At 33.9% G+C, this 16,966-nt stretch overlaps 1 protein-coding gene across 3 annotated transcripts in view; it reads right to left on the bottom strand.

Moving 5' to 3' along the window:
* Positions 1–11,178: 11,178 nt before the first annotated feature.
* LOC144969015 (uncharacterized) overlaps positions 11,179–16,966 on the bottom strand; it is a 170,483-nt gene continuing 164,695 nt past the window's right edge. Inside the window, exons 8-9 of one of the 3 annotated variants that reach the window (XM_078907965.1) lie at positions 15,688–16,966; positions 11,179–15,222 (exon numbers count right to left, since the gene is read on the bottom strand). The exon at positions 15,688–16,966 is cut by the window's right edge and continues 246 nt beyond it. In XM_078907965.1, the coding sequence (XP_078764091.1) occupies positions 13,556–15,222; positions 15,688–16,966 (2,946 nt within the window). In that variant the 3' untranslated portion in view covers positions 11,179–13,555. The remainder of the gene's footprint in view (positions 15,223–15,687) is intronic. The other 2 variants (XM_078907968.1, XM_078907967.1) reach the window with 2 other exon arrangements.

Below are 16,966 nucleotides of genomic sequence, written 5' to 3'. Positions count from 1 at the left end.
GGTCTAAGGGCAATTCTTGTTGAAGACGTATCTATCGCCTTTTGTATTTATGATAATTTATTTACGAATGAAGTTTTCAATAGAGTGGAGAAAATGGTTGGAAGAATGTTAGTATCAATGTGTTACTGTGAAATGAATGGTATAGTAACTGATTGTAATTTGGATGCATTTAGATTGGTGAACAACGTTGATTAATAAAACATTAAAATTACTGGGGAGACCTTTTTTTTTCACTTCACATACTTTGAATATTATTTAATTTTTGGTTCACCTTTAAGAAAAGCAATTTTATCTCTTTCACTTTTCAATAAAAAGCAATGCTGTTAGTAAAAAAAATAAACTTAATTTTTGAAAACATATCTATAATAGGAGGCTGAAAAGAATACAGTAATGCATATTAGATTGATTGTATGACATGTTTTTCAATTTCGATCATATAGTATTTAATGTATTGAAATTTTGTACAAGTGTGTAGAATGATATAGGTGAGTGATATGGCTGTTGCTTTTATGGATATATTTATATCACAATATTAGTACAATACAGATTGTATTGGGGTTTTATCATTTTTGACTGCTGAATTTTTCGCTTTTATGTTATGCATTTATTCTCAGCATTGTTTTTTGTTTTTGTTTTTTTTTTTTGTTTTGTTTCCGTCAATGAATTCATTGGTGCATCATATTTCGTTCTTAAAACAAAACAAACAAGAAAAATATACACGCTCCAGGACATCATTTTTTTTTGTCTCTCAGGCTTGTTAAATAGCAATGCAATATCATTGTAGCTGATTCATACATATTAAAATTTTTTGCCTGTTTGAAAGAAATGATGTTGCTTGGTAAATAGTAATTTACCATAATCGTTTTACTTGTTTTCATTCTTAAGCTAGTCTGTAAGTTGCGGGTGGTTGGATGGGAGCATCACCCTTGAATCATATACCTATGATGTTCGCATGGGTGTACGATCCGATAGTGATGTCGTTTCTTCTTCTCTTTACTAGCCTATCCTGCTTCTTTGGTTTGTGATTGTATTTTTGACAGGGGATATTTTTTTTCTGTAAATCTTCTGCCTGTTTGTTCTTGGTTATTTATAATTTAGCTTATGATATCTTTAGGTTATGATTTTGATTTACATTTGTACTATTTTTGTTGGATTGCTTGTTTTTTTGTTTCAGCGGTCTCTCATATAACCTCAATTGTGTTGGAAGAGACCTAAAGCAACAAACAAAAAAAAAACCAAAAAAAACCAAATTAGCTGAAAAAAAAGGGGGGAGGGAAAGCATAATGTGATATCATCCGTGTTTTGTTTAATGTCGCATTTCAAGCACAAAAGTTTTATTTCCATCATTTTAATATGTTCCTTTTAATGTACAAAATAGATCTTTTTCTACCCTTTTAACAGTGAGATATAACTCGATTGTTCAATCTTTATTCTTCAGCAAGACAATATGATTGTCTTATAATTTTTACATTATCTTATAGGTACAGTCTTTTGTTTTTATTTCTTTCTTTATCTATGATCCAGATTTCAAGCTCATAAAACTGTCACTTTTGTTGACAATGACCACTCTCTCTCTCTCTCTCTCTCTCTCTCGTTCTCTCTCTCTCTCTCTCTCTCTCTCTCTCTCTCTAACACACATCATTTCCCTCCGTCTCTTGTTGAATTTAACACCTTAAACTCGATATTTTCACAATAAATGCTGTGCTAACCCTTTAATCAAAACCACTATATTATATAAAGATGAAGGACAAGCATGTTTGTAGAATGTGACCCACTGTCTCAAATCGGTATCATGTCGGGGTGAACCAGATGCCAAGAATGGGATTCTAATTGTAAAATAAGCAGAATTTTCAGATTATCGAGATTGTACTCGCTGACTCGCCGAGCCCAACACTTTTCTGTCGTCGACTGTCTGGATTTTAAGGGACATTTTTTTAAAACCTGATCTTGTTATTGGCTGAAGTAGGGTTTTGAGCCCGAAATGTTCTGTGTTTGATATTTTGTTCTTTTTGAAGCTGTCCTATTCATCTTTGTACATTGCGACATACCTATTACTGTTTTGAGGTAGAAGGTCACAAATGATAATCTTCCGATACACAAATAGTTTAATGACATTATTTTCTTTCCATACAATCCATAAACCTTCCTGACATTTACCCAAACTCCTTGAATCAAAGTCAGCCCAAACCGCTCTATTTAAAAAAAACCCCATATATTTTTGACTTTTCTTCCTGTGATATTGACAAAGATAGGAATCAATATTTTTTGATGTTGCTGGTTTCAATCCAACCTAATCTTATAGTAAAAACCACTTAAATTGAAAATTGCTGTCATTGTTGTCAGACCAGCACTACAGAGCGAAATACTTCCAAAATTTAAAATTGCGTTTTATCAAAGCAGAGTCGGTGTGACATGTGTCTATGGTCTTCATGCATTTATTTTAAACTCAATTTTTAAAAATAAGTTAAGCTCTAAATTCAAATTTTAAGCACCGAGTTCACGCCTGAGATATACTGTTTTGTAGATGATTGGTCACATTTCACTCTTTTTCACAGTTTGGTTCATGTTGAAAAAGCAGAACTTGGGTCATCGAAATGTATTTTTTAATTTAATTATATGAAAAACGACTTGTATTACTTGTCGGTATGCTCTTGCTGTTTCAACAGATGAATTGATCTTTATTTATATCTCTAATGTGCATGTGCCATTTTCACCTCCTCCCCCCCCCCCCTCTCTCTCTCTCTCTCTTTCTCTCTATCTATCTATTTATATATCTCTTTGTATTTCTCCCCCCTATATCATAAATACCATATCTACTTATTACAGGATGCACAATATTGTATCTAGTGTGTATTGATGTTTGTTTCAAGAGTGTGCCTGCTGTTTGTTAGCTTTTTTTATTTTTTTTTCGTTTTAAAATTTTTTTTTTGGTGTGTTTCTTTAGTTGTCTTTCGTTCATTTCATAACAAATAAATTCTTCATAGATAATTTAAAAATAATAATTTTACTAAAAAAAAGAAGAAAAAAAGATATAGACATGTTAGGGGATTTGTTAGGACACATTTTTATAGCCGCTATCTTGCCCCCCTAGCAGTAGTGAAAGAAGATTGTTAATTTTATGCTGAGTAATGTAGAATAAGGATCTTATTATTATTAGCGCCTTAATTCATATGGACAAATACACAGTTTATTGTCACTTGGAACAACTGCAAAAGACGTCTAACTTCTAAGTCATGACACAAGACCGAAGGGCTAGAGCTCAGGTGGTCACTGGTTCGGATAAGTAAGTTCATATGGACAAATGACTTTGACTGAACTACCTTGTCCACCTTGTGGCGTAAGTGAGGGTAATCTCTCACTGTCTAGTCCGTTTCCGATACATATCAAAATCATGTCTGTTTTCCCTGTTCTACATCTTTTTTCCTTTGTTCTGGAATGAGATTCTAAATAATATTAAAAAAACAAAGACAAAAGCAAACAAATAAAACCAAATAAAACATTATAATATACACTCTTACCAAAGCCCTTGCTGAAAGGGAAATACTTTTTGTATGCATATTAAATAATGTATCTCAGTGGGAGATGGGGATTTCTTTTTGTTTTTTTCTCTCCCTCTCTCTCTTTTTCTTCTAAAGCATTTCCTTTCAATCATAATTATTAGTTGTCATAGACTATTGAAAATATTTAAATATTCCCTTTTTGACTGGAATCCTATAAAATTCCATTGAAGGGGATCCAAAATCAATGCTGCTGTTTGAATATCGTACCAGACCGTATACACAATCCACACTGATGGATTGCTCCGGGGATGAACCCTTTCTGTTGTTTGTTTGAACTAACTTATTTAGACTTTAGTTAACAAAAAAAACAAACAAAACAAATTTTATTAATTCACTGATGCGGATTTTGTCACTTTCAGCCCTTTGTGGATTTCTTAAATTTGTTGTCATTCACATCTCAAACAATTCTTAATGTTTTTGATTATATATTCATGCATACTACATTATTATAGGGAGATTGGAAAATAAAACTGAAATCGTGAAATGATATGAGTACTTCTATTTCTTTTATTTCAAAAGATTTCTTTTTGTTTGTTTTCTCTCCATTTCTCTCTCTCTACCTCCCCAACCCCCTCACCTCTCTATTTTTCTATCGCAATCTCTTTCTCGGCTCTATCTAACAAACTGTTTATCTCCCCCCGCCCACCCCCCAGATCTTTATCAAAAGTGTAAAAGCTGTATGTATGAAATTAATGTTATCACCAATAATGTTATTCCAGGATGCTGATTAAAATATTATGTGTGATGAAATGAAGTTGGAGAATTCTTTTTCTTTCGATTTCTTTATCTTTTAAAAAACCAGATGTTGAGAATGAATTTAAAGTTAAAAAAAGAAACGAAGCTTTATACTTTTTTCTGTGGAGTGCAGCTTTGTAGTCTTGTGGTATGACACTCGTCTTCAGACTGGTTGGTCCTGGGTTTGAGGACTGAGCAGCACAACGTTGAGTTCTTGGAAAATGTCTTCACTCACATCCGACACGTCATATTTTGTATTGTTTTGATAAACTACATGAATCCCATTTACCCTCTCTATTCAAATCCTCACCACACTCAGGTGTAAAATGAGTGCCTAGCCGATAACAGCTTTGATTCTGTTGAAAATAAAATGTAGCAGTAGAGTAGAGGCGAAATGTCTCGTCCTACAGGTAAAGTGTTGCTGTTGGCTTGAGACCCCTTGTAATGTGTTTTGTACACATTTTGTTTATATTGGTTGGTCTATAAAAGCCCGTGATTTAATATGATTTTATTTTATGTTGTTTGTTTTTGTTTTCAAGGGTTTTACGGCGCTTGCGACACACTTAGGTAATTTCAGCGCCACTGACAATGAAAAAAAATGGAAACGCCAAAAAATTCTAGATTCACAATTACAGCACAAATGGAAGAAAAAAGACAAAAGGGAATGGTTCAAATAGGGAAGAGACGTAGATTCCAAGACCACACTATCAGTATACTTAGTTTGAGATCACCATGGGAGATCAATAGACCCCAACAGTTATTTTATTTATCTTTTAATTTAATTTTTTTTGTAAGCATACGACCCTCTTTTTTTGACCAAGGGGAAAATGCAGTCCCAGATGGTGCAAATTTAATCCACGTTTGAACCCCACATTAGCACTCATTTTTTCCATCTGTTTTTCTTTTGTGTAGGTATTATTACATACATATTAATGCATGTTACCACTCTCAATTTTCTAAATCTGAAGGATAGATTAAAAAACAAACAAATACCCCCCCCCCCCCCCAACAAAAAAATAAAATAAATAAAAATAAAAATAAAATAAACTGAAAGTAAGTCTGTAATGTAATTTTCTTTCAATGTTGCCGTATTAATACATATATAATATAATAATGGATATATTATAGGATATGTCAATGAAAATGAATTTAATAATTTGCATTTAACATCATTTACAAGTTGAAATAATTACATTCGAGAACGGCAAGGCAGACGTAACGATATTCACAATTTTCAACAATTTAAAAATTATTTTCATCTGTTTCATGTTTACTACGTCACAGTTTCCTGTTGACATTATATTATAATCATAAACAATATTGAAATACAATGACCAAACACATCCATTTTTCATTTTCACCAACAAAAAAAAAAAAAAAAAAAAGGAACCAAAAAAAAAAAAAAAAAAATAAAACCAACTTTTACTTTAAATATTGATCGATTACAATGATCGATAACTTGCCAAAAGCTCTCAAACCCAAGACTTAGAAGTCTGAAGTTTAAGGGTTTTGTGATATGTTGGGGCCATCTTTAACAATGTATAGTATAAAGTAAACAGTTCTCGGCCAAAATGGAAAAATATTGTTTTGTCAGTGTATGACAGAATTCATAAACTCACAATTTGTGTCCATTCATTTATAATTGTTTGTCACTAATTCCTGTTAGTTTATAGTAGATGCTGGCCCTGACACTTAAGAGCATCTTGAATGAAGTCAATGACAAATAATAATAACAAAATAAATAATAATAATAATAATAATAATAATAATAATAATAATAATAATAATAATAATAATAATAATAATAATAATAACGATGAAGAAACATCAACATAGAAAACCTTGGATACGTTATTAAGGGGAACACGTATTATGTATATTAAGGTCAGTATGCTGTTATAGACAGGAACAATATCATCGTTGAATCAAAATGTATTGTAAACCAATTTGGTGATCCCCTCCTGTCCTCTTCCATCAGTTCTGTTTTACACCCTTTAATTCGTTGCAGAATCAAGATCTAACTATAAATAACAGAACAAAAGGATACATGAGCATATGGTACATAGGTTTGTCTCTAGAGTATAGAATTCTAAGCTGTAATCTGTTACCACAGGATCAAATGAATTGAAAACGCAATTTCTAAGTATAAAATACAATGAGCTAGCGGACCCCCCTCCTAAAACAAAACAAAACAAAACAAAAAAATCAAAACAAAGTAATATAAAACAAAACAAATGAACAGACCGAAAACACACACGTGATATTTACTGTGGTGTAGGTATCGGTATCCAATTCAAAAAGTATTGGAACCATAAATGGCATTTTTTAAACACAGGAGAGAAAATACTTTGCATTGAACATTAAGTGGACACAAATGTTTCAAGCTAAAAATTATTCTTCAGCCCCACCAAAATTAATCTTCGTACAACAACCCTTAAGATTATACATCACTCTGTACCATTACAGTAAAGATGTAAAAATGGTTTATTAGCGTTAATTTTTTATTTTAATCGTTTAAAAATAATACGAAGTATAACTATGTATCGATAACCTCAAAATATTTCCTGGATATTTGCATAATATAATATTATATAAAACTCAGTCGTATGATGATGAAGTCCTCTTAAAATTGACTCTCAAGCTATGTATATCTGAAGGCTATGGAATGGATAACAAGTTTTATAAAGATTACTGTGTGTTACTATAATTAAATGCAACCTCCGTGGAATAAAAAAATAGCACAGGTTCATCATGGAATGAAATGGAATTGGTCTTTTCCGATTACTATTTATAATTGATATGAATATATCATGTGATGACATCATTTCAATATTGAAATATCAATATCGATTATGACAGGAATGTATCTCTAATCACATTGATGGACCAAAACAAATGTATAGTGTCATTTGGCACCAAACTGACAAGAGTGGAAAACTTGTAGAATACCGATGCGAATCTTTTAAATAGCTGAAACAATTCAATGAATTGATTGGTCATTTTATTACTCGATCCCCAACCGCTCACAAAATTTGAAAATACAAAGCATTAAAACTGGATCTCTAACAAAACTTGAATGGACCAAAACAATTAAGCTCAAAACTGACAGGGAATATTCAAGTAGCTCTATACAGATTCGAATCTTTTCTTTTGAACAATTTAATTAATAGATTAGTCATTGTATGACTCATCCATCGTGTTCTCACCAATAAAACGGGGTGTAAAATAATAGATTATTAAAGATGCATGTTTTGAAAATTTGTTTTAAATAATAATAGAAAAAAAAAAAGGAGCAGACTACTCCAAACTGAACATTGTTGATGATCACCCACACATTCAAACAACTAATGACTGGCAATTTATTTCAATCAATGGTTTAGAACACCATGCAGATTTGAGATGATATCGCTTTGTTATTTCATGTTAATTTAGATCCAAAAGATCACACCACACACAAACTGTTTGATGATTATTTGAGTGATTTATATATAAAATTTGCTAAATTTAAATGGATGATGTCAAATAAGTTATCCAGGTGTTTTGCATAAACGACTTAAAATTATCATGAAATGTATAAAACAACTAAAAACAAGAGTAACAATTGACATAATTATTAAAATGCATTGTATTGTTGTAATTAAATGGAATGCACGTTTTAAAAAGAAAACAAAACAATAACAACTGGAATGTTCATGACTGTTTAGGATGGGGAAAAAAAGTTAAAAAACAAAACAAAAACAAATCAAAACAATAATTAAACAAACAACAACGTTATATCATACTAGGTTTGATACTGTAGTCAAATGAAAACCTTTCCAGTTTAACATGATATAAAATAAAGCTTTGTACATTGTCACAAAGGCACATCAGTGTTAGAGATAGGACCCTTCAACAAATGGAATGGTGGAACAGTAAGAAACAGTCTTCGACTACAAACAATTACTACTAATTATCATCTATCAGAATTCAGTATTGATTCTAAATTCTAATATTTCAAAAGACTACAAATCAAAAAGGGAAATATTCGTCTGTCGAATTACTTAATATTTACTATAGTTTAATACGCATAGAGGTATAGTGTGGTTAACAACACTACATCACCAAACAGAAACAAAAACATCAAAGTAACAAAACAAACCAAACCAAATAACGACAGTAACAAAAGAAAACAAAACCATAGCAACAACAAAAACACATAGAATAAATACAAAACTTTGCATCTCAAATTCTCACCCATAAGAGATTTTAATGAAGAAGTTTTAAATTTGTTTTTAAAGGTTTAACGGCAACACATTAAGGTCATATCAGCGCCAGTAAAAAAGGAAGAAAATAGGACAGTAAAAAGTTCTAGAATTACAGTTAAAGCACCCAAAAAAAAGCAAGACAATGGAGAATTGGTTCAAATAGGGAACATATGTCGATTCCAAGAGCACACTATCAGTTTGAGCTCACAAAAATGTCTCATCCTGACACAAACACAGGTCCCCACAAAGAGGAAAACACTCAAATGTTAACAAATCATATACATATATTTTATATGTAAAACAAATAATAATACAATGCATAACGAAGAGATGGTTAACAAGACAAAAAATATCATCTCCCAAAATTCTAACTATACATTTGACAGTTTTCCTCCCAGCCAGGGTATCTAGTCAGGGCCAGGACAAAACCAAGTAATCTCATTCCAAGACAAAGACAGAAAGCCTTTTGGAAAAGAGATAAAGGGTATAGAAGACACAGAAAGTGCCTCCCTGTCCGCTATGGGAGGTTTGGAACCCCACCGAGTAATGAAGAATCAAATATTTTAAAACAAGACATCTCTATATTTAAGTAAACCACTATTGCGGTAGTCTTTTTTTTTTCAAATTATGTTTAAAGTTTGTAAATATTGAACATAAAATCAGTCACGGGAACAGGATTGACAAGCACATAGAGAATAAATAATAATAATAAATAAATACATTACTAAGATGATGACTTATAACTGGCAAGTTACCTCTCGGAAACGTCTTTAATCATAAATTGTTAAGTAGGTGAAAATCAATTGTGATTGATTGTAATTCTTGACACCAAATTAAATTAATCAAGAACAAACATGGGATATGGTTAAAATATATTACACTTGTTTGGATTGATTCTCAAAACTGAATAGAGGATATTAAATGGACTTAATCCTTTTTCTAAAACAATGAAAAAAAAAAGACCAAAAAAAAACCTACAATCCTACATATGATTAAATTTGAACTAATACCTCATTTCAGCTGTCACTTTCACATATAAATATTTTTCATTTACTCCACACTCAATAGCATTGGATTCCTACTCAACATTCAATCACTGAATATTTCAATGATTCAACTTTTCATAAAAAATCAACTCACAGTGTGAACTATGACGATATTTGCTAAAATTGACTTACTGCATAAAATTCAAAGATCCATTATGGATTGTCAACAAACGCAATAAAAATAATATATGACAATAAACCGATCACTCAACCTTATATTAAATGTTATGTGTGCTTAAGCCACGGGGGGGGGGGGGGGGGGGGAGAGAGAGGGAGGAGAGAGAGAGAGAGAGAGAGAGAGAGAGAGAGAGAGAGAGAGAGAGAGAGAGAGAGAGAGAGAGAGAGAGAGAACACAAAAAACATAGACATTTAACAAAATATTCCAGTCTCATTTACAGGAATCCACAATTTCCAGCAATATAAATGTTAAAAAACAACACATGCCTATATTTTTCTCTTTTTTTCCCCCTTTGTGTGTCTGTTAAAAAAAGTATAATATGCATTTTAAAATATTACTTAAGATATCTTTTTTTTTCATCGTATTCTCACCTCTACCTACAATATATTGTTTCCGCCGCACGTCTCTAAAGATTCGCACACATCAATATCTCATGTAAATTTTTATAGACTCATAACTCAAAGCCCAATGAAGGAAGTTGGACATTTCAAGATACAGCATATTGATATAGTAAAAAAAAAAATGTAATTTAATAAACTCCACAGTTCTTCAGGTCTCCTAATGCTCTCTGCAAAAATCTCCTTATCTCACTTGTGATTATAATACAATGTTCTATTTCTGTTTATATATATATATATAAAGAATGAATGAGTAGCATTATAGAATCTGTGCAGTTGATGTATTCAATACCTAAAGTGATTAAATAAGTCATCCAGAATTAAAGCCGTGCACACAATGGAGACCCCTGATAGCTTAGATGGTATAGCACTCGCTTTATGAGCAATGGGACTGATATAAATCTCGGGTGCAGTCAAGATTTTTTTTCTGATCCTTCTGTCCACCCAACAGTGTTTTGGTGGTTAGGTCTCTCAGATCTAATGGAAAGTACTTTGTAATAGATAAGCTTCTTACCAAAAGGAATTGGTAAGCACTTGCTTTTGTCTATTTGTGACTATAAAAACTTTGATAAACTCCAGTTCCATGGAATTTATGGCTCTAGAGAATTCTACAATTAATTAAAACTGTCCGTCACAAGCAGCAAATGCACTTGTTGCCCTATAGAATAAACACACATTTTCCCCCCTTTTTGTCCAAACCATTCTTGTTTCACATAAGATTAAATTAACATGACATCCAAATTTTCAAATTGTCAAATATAAGACTTCTGATTGTGACGTTTGACAAGTTGAGAGGTCATTTTTATTAATAACCATTTGAAGCTAAAGGTCAAAACGTGTTTGGTCACAGCGCCACCGTGTGGTGGGAATTGACGTGAGCTGGAAACGATACAAGGGCATTAATTGTGATGTAATTAAAGTTTTGTTGAAACTTTCTAGCAAGTTGAAATAATTAGCCTATGTGGTTGAAAATGATTTTAAATAAAATAATAAATAATGAAATAATCTCCCTTAGTGTTCTCTCTCTCTCTCTCTCTCTCTCTCTCTCTCTCTCTCTCTCTCTCTCTCTCTCTCTCTCTCTCTCTCTCTCTCCTCTTGATCTCTCATCTCTTTCTAGACTCATCTCACTACATCAACAACAATTGCAATATAATTTATTGTCACAAAACAATTATGATATGGCAAAATCAAGCTGAAGACTAGGGTTTACCATGAATAAATAGAATATGAGCCATTATTGACGACAATTAGTGAACATGGCAAGAACATAACGACTGGGTGACATGGACTTAGATCACCCACCGTCGGGATCTTTTAATTCATTGGGTACAAAAACATGAACTGTTTAACGATCTGAAGCTTATTTCACATAGGTCTACATTGTCTTTTAAATAGTATATATAAGAAAACTTGATTGAATCGTTATGAAAAAAAAAAATCTTATAAAACATATTTAGAAGTCAATTACAAAATCAGCATCTTTTTTTCTGCAGATTCGCAGTGGTAAACATCTAAATGCAGACACATTTTGAACACTTAACAGTCTGTTATATTCTCAGAGAAATAACTCTTAATTCTTTATGCTATGCGACTTAAAACGTTATATTGTAGAGAATGAAAAAAATCAAGAAATATTTGAAAATATAATTTGTGTTTTAAAAAAAATAAATAATATTGCTTTTTTGCTCCCTCGCCCAATACAAAATATTACAACTCGACCCTCTACTAACAAAACATTGAAATGAATAAAACTCATTGAAAATACTTTCATATTCTTCAGCTATGTGAAATTTTACCCATGTACAATTAACAATTAAGCATTTAAATACATATTATCGCATGGCCAAATATTAAATATATAATACACCGCACAAGTTTGTAGACATAATAACATTTGTTTTTGATGTTATAACTTGATGGAATGATGGGGTAAGTAATGAAAACATGATAAAATATTTGTTTTTAAATACTAAAAACGAATCACCAAACGATGATTATAATTTCTTATCATTCAAGTACAATGAAACGTGTTACAATGACTGGATACAATATATAACTATACAAACTGGTTGCAATGTCAACAGCTGGTATTTGCAACCAAGAACAACAATCTATTTATTTTATCATCTAGTGTTATCATCAAACAATAGTGAAAGAATTGTAGGTTTCACATTTAAAACAACACAAAACAAACAACAAAAACAAAAACAAACAAAACCTCACAATAATAATAATGTAGCTTTACTTGCGTTTAACGGTAACTTATGTCTCCATTGATAATACCAAGTGCGAACATAATATATCTTTTGTACACAAATAGAAAGAATGGCAAAAGGCTTGCACTCCCTCGACGAATGGGGTAGATTAGTACACGACTTAAGAGGAGTATTTGTATCAGTTATAGACATTGATTATCTAGTTATAAATGGAAATACATTCAGACCTATGTGTCCATATTTACATGTTTGATAACCCAGATTTGTAGTGGGAAAACTTTCAAAGCAATGCAAAACAGTCTTCATTAAAAAAAAATATTAAATGAAGCTCATGATTGCGTTCGGTTATCAAATGTGCAAATATGTTCACACAGGTTCAGTATAGTTAACACCAAAATGGTTTGGGAGAAAACTCACTTTGTCTGTTCCGCTTTTGCAATATTGAATTGTCCCATCATTTGTACAAGTGTGAATTATATAAAATATTTTAAATATTTGTCTAAACCAATTAAATTGATCTGGAATACACCTCAAAGCTCCTTTAAAACTCTTAATAAAGCCAGTGGGATTTCCATTATAATAGCATTCCATATCCCATGCACAAGATGTGACTGAAAAACACCGGAAGGGGCTGAAATAAATATTTTCCATCAACGAAAACAAAATTCAATCCTTTTGAACCATTATATTATCCGAAGGAAATAACACTTTTGTTGAAATGGCTAAGTCAGTCTGATTTCCACCTTATATTTATTGAAACAGATCACAAGGACATCAGTTTGTTCTTCGATATCCATCATTACTTTCCAATGTTTGAATATATTTCCAAACTGAATCAAGGACACGTGTTCAATACCAGTGCAAAGTATTGAATTGATTATTGCCTTTACCAATTTTCTTGACATTTGAAAAGAGATATTCCATGCTATTTCAAAACTTTACAAGTTATTGCTGAATATATCTAATCACTACAAAATGACAGACACTTTGTCAATATCCCATGAATGAGTCATTACTTGTGTAAAAGTCCGACTTCATGACAGTCAAAATGCTAACTTGATTCAGCTATACTTAGAGGATTACTGCAGAATAAATAACAAAGCAGTCTCATTCTTCCAATCACAAGTTGAAATTATTGCATTATAATCACATGATTTATATAAATTACGATGTAACAATCACAAGTTAGTGGACGATGCCAAGGTCAGTTTCTTGACTGATCTCTCAAGGTTCATTCTATGGCCGACCTGAGAGACACCAAGATTAATGAATTCATTACGCCCCATGTCTACCAATTTCGATCCATCTACACAAGCCTTCGCAAAGCTGACCCGGTACTGGGGAAGTCCTAGACTGTCTAGCCAATCCAGGACATCAATACATGACCAGTCCCAAACAGCCTTGTCGGCAAAAGGCTTGCTGTTGATGTTGCCTTTACTGGTGTTGTTGGCGTTAGAGTCAATGATTTCATCCTCTAAAAACTGTGGGGGTGGGGGAATAAAGGCTTCTTGATCTCCCAGAGAGTAATCATTAAAGTCAGGGGGTGGTGGGGGAGTGATCATATCTTCGATGGACATGTTGGCCATCTTCTCTGCCTCTCCTGGCTCACTGGACAACGTGCTGAGAGACGAAACAGATGATACGTAACTGGCAGCATCATCCTGTTTACGAGAATTTGTTTGGGGTGAATTGGTGAGGAAAGACGGGGGAGGAGGTAGGACGTCGATAGTTACCTCCCTTCCATTATCTCCAAATTGAGGAGGCGGGGCAACAACAGTGGGAGAAGAATTGACTCCTCGAGGTGACAATGAACCATTCATATTGGATTTTTTAATGGTTCCATTACTTAAAGATTTTTCAGTATGGGTATGGTCTTCTGTCACACCAGAAACTGTAGTCACGTGATTACTATTGCTTTTAACAACTGGTTTATCAGATTCAAAACTTTTGATTCGATCACGAATAGAAACCTGAACCTTTTCCCCTCCAGTTTTTGCTGGCTGGACTTCAATGATGTTTGAATTAGAGGAATTAGTTAAAGTGTTGGAGGGAGTTCCTTTATTGCTTGTGGATTGGGTAGGATTTGTAGCTGATTTTTGGGATTTTCTGGAAGGGGTAATGTCCACTGGACCTTTCTTTTCTATGTTTGATTTAAGATTGCCAGATGCCTTTTTGCTGAGATATTCCTGTCTTGCTCTCTCAGCGAGAGCAATGTAATCTGATGACTTAGGACCAGATGGGCTTTTGGGTTGGGAACTATTTGGACTGGGGGATCGCGGGCGGACAGCAGGAGCAATTTTGTCTGAAGATTTCACTTCTAATTTGGGTTTGGGAGCAGGAGGTGCTGCTGTTGTTTTTGGTTTATTCGTAGAGGATGTGACAGACTTGGTAGTTGCTGTTGTTGCCGTTACTGAAATAGGGGCTTTGACAGATGGTGAGGTGTTCGGACTGGTGGATGGCGGGGTTACCTTTGGTTTCGAGGATTTTGGAGGAACTGTAGGAGAAAGTTTGACTGGTTTTGGCCCACTTTTATCTTCAAATATTGCTGCCACGTTTTTCAAATTACGAGGTTCCTCATTACTGGTGTTATCTTTGGTCTTTTGAGATGGCGAACTGGATTCTTCAAAATCATTGTTTTCAGCTGTTTTTTCTGGTACACTCTTTTTAGCCTTATTGATTATATCTGTGTTAAAATATTTGGCTGCCTGTAGCTTCTTATTCCTGTTGAGACGGGTCTCAATATCCTCTACCACAGAGCCGTTGTTGGTCTCTAATCTGGACTTTCGTTTTGCTACAGCAGCTTTCAATGCTTCCTGGTTCAGCTCAAGAGAGGATTTGGACGAAACTAAATACAAAAAAGAAAAAAAAGAAGAAAAAATTAATGTTTTCTTTTGATAAACATAACCTGAATTTCAAATTTTAAAAATGAAATTGATACAATTTGGATTACATAACCTTCATATCAAACAAACGATCACAATTCAAACCCTGCAATATGTTCAATTCTTATTTGACCTCCCAGTCTAGTCAGCCAGCAATGATCAGTCAATGAATTGAATATGATTATGAAAAGTACTCAACAAAGACTAATGTCCTATCAATTAGAAATAAACTTTACTTCTACCAGGATAAACTCAAAATCCATATGCCTGATGGCTCTGATTAACAACATATTAAAGTTATTTTAAGTATCATCAGTTCCAGATTTCTTTTCATGACTCTTTTAAGTAAATTTTGATTGGTGCAAAGAAAACCTCATTGCATATGAAATGACATGACATTTGCCAATATTTACTGTATGGAGTCTTACCCTGTGGCAAACGCTGTTTGACTTCAGCAACTCTCGGCCCATCTGTCTCCAATCTTTTCTCCCTCGCCGTCACAGCAGCTATGATATCTTGCTGCGTAACCCTATCTGGCAGAGTGGAATGAATGGAATTTCTGGACTGTTGTCGGTTGGTCAGGGTGGACTCAGCACTCTTTGTTGGTCCTGCTGATAAAACTGGGGTTGTGGATCCTGCTAGAAGAACAGAAGGAGGAGGTGGTGGTGGTGGTGGTGGTGGAGGTGGCGGAGCAGGAGCTGGTGGTGCTGATGTTGGAGCAGGCGGAGCAGGAGGAGGGGCAGGCATGTGAGAAGGTGGTGACGATTGTTGCTTAGATTTGAAAGCAATATGGGTCTTATTGTTATTGGGTTTGATTATTGAGGGTATAACTGTGCCGCTTTCTTTTCCTTCTGAACTTGTGTTGGATTGAATGGATGACCGACGAGAGCTTTCAGCGCTGGATGCCTGAGAGGGTGTACCCATGACAACACCAGAGGAACGACGAGAACTTGACACACTTTGCTGAGGGGAGGCAACTCCTGGTTTGATTTGAGTTGTTTTTGTCAATGACTTGTTTGATGGGGACGAGTGGTTGCTACTATCTTTACTATTTGGGTCACTTGAGATGGAAATAACCGTCACAGATGATTGGTTCTGACTAATTTGCGATGCTGATGAACGCCTCTGTTGATTGGTTGTTGCTGTAACCTTGACATTGGATTCTGAGCTGTCCATTATGTCAGTAGATTTCCTGCGGTTGTTCAAAGCATGCATTGATTTGATCACAGAGGGTTTTACTGCATTATTCACATTATAATTATCCTCATCACTAGAATCATAATCTGGCTCTGGTTCTGATGGAACACTGTTGTGGACCCCTGGCTTTCTGTGGTTCCCTGAATGTATATCTGCTGTCACAAGAAGAGTAGCATTAGGGTGCTTGTCCACGAAACTCTGAGCATTTTGAACAACACGATCATCAGCAAATGTGACACCGTTTCCATTATGGACCAAGGTTGTTGTCTTTTTGTTATTATTACCCTTGAGAATAGTCTGGTCTGGGGGAGGTGCTGGCAAAACTTTGGTCACACCGTCACCCAATTTTGCATTGTTTCCTGGTCGGAAACTTGATTCGTAGGATGAATCGGTTTTCTTTCTATTTTTAATGTCAGCAGAGACATTTGCGTAAATGGTGTTTTCCTTGGCACCTGTTTTGATCCTGATGACTTCTGGAGTGGGTGGAGCTCCAGGTGGAGTGTGTTGGTT

Source organism: Berghia stephanieae, chromosome 3 (assembly GCF_034508935.2).
Source record: "Berghia stephanieae isolate SIO BIC M18660-M18661 chromosome 3, UCSD_Bste_1.3, whole genome shotgun sequence".
Lineage (NCBI taxonomy): Eukaryota > Metazoa > Mollusca > Gastropoda > Nudibranchia > Aeolidiidae > Berghia > Berghia stephanieae.
This window is presented reverse-complemented; position numbering and strand designations above follow the sequence as displayed.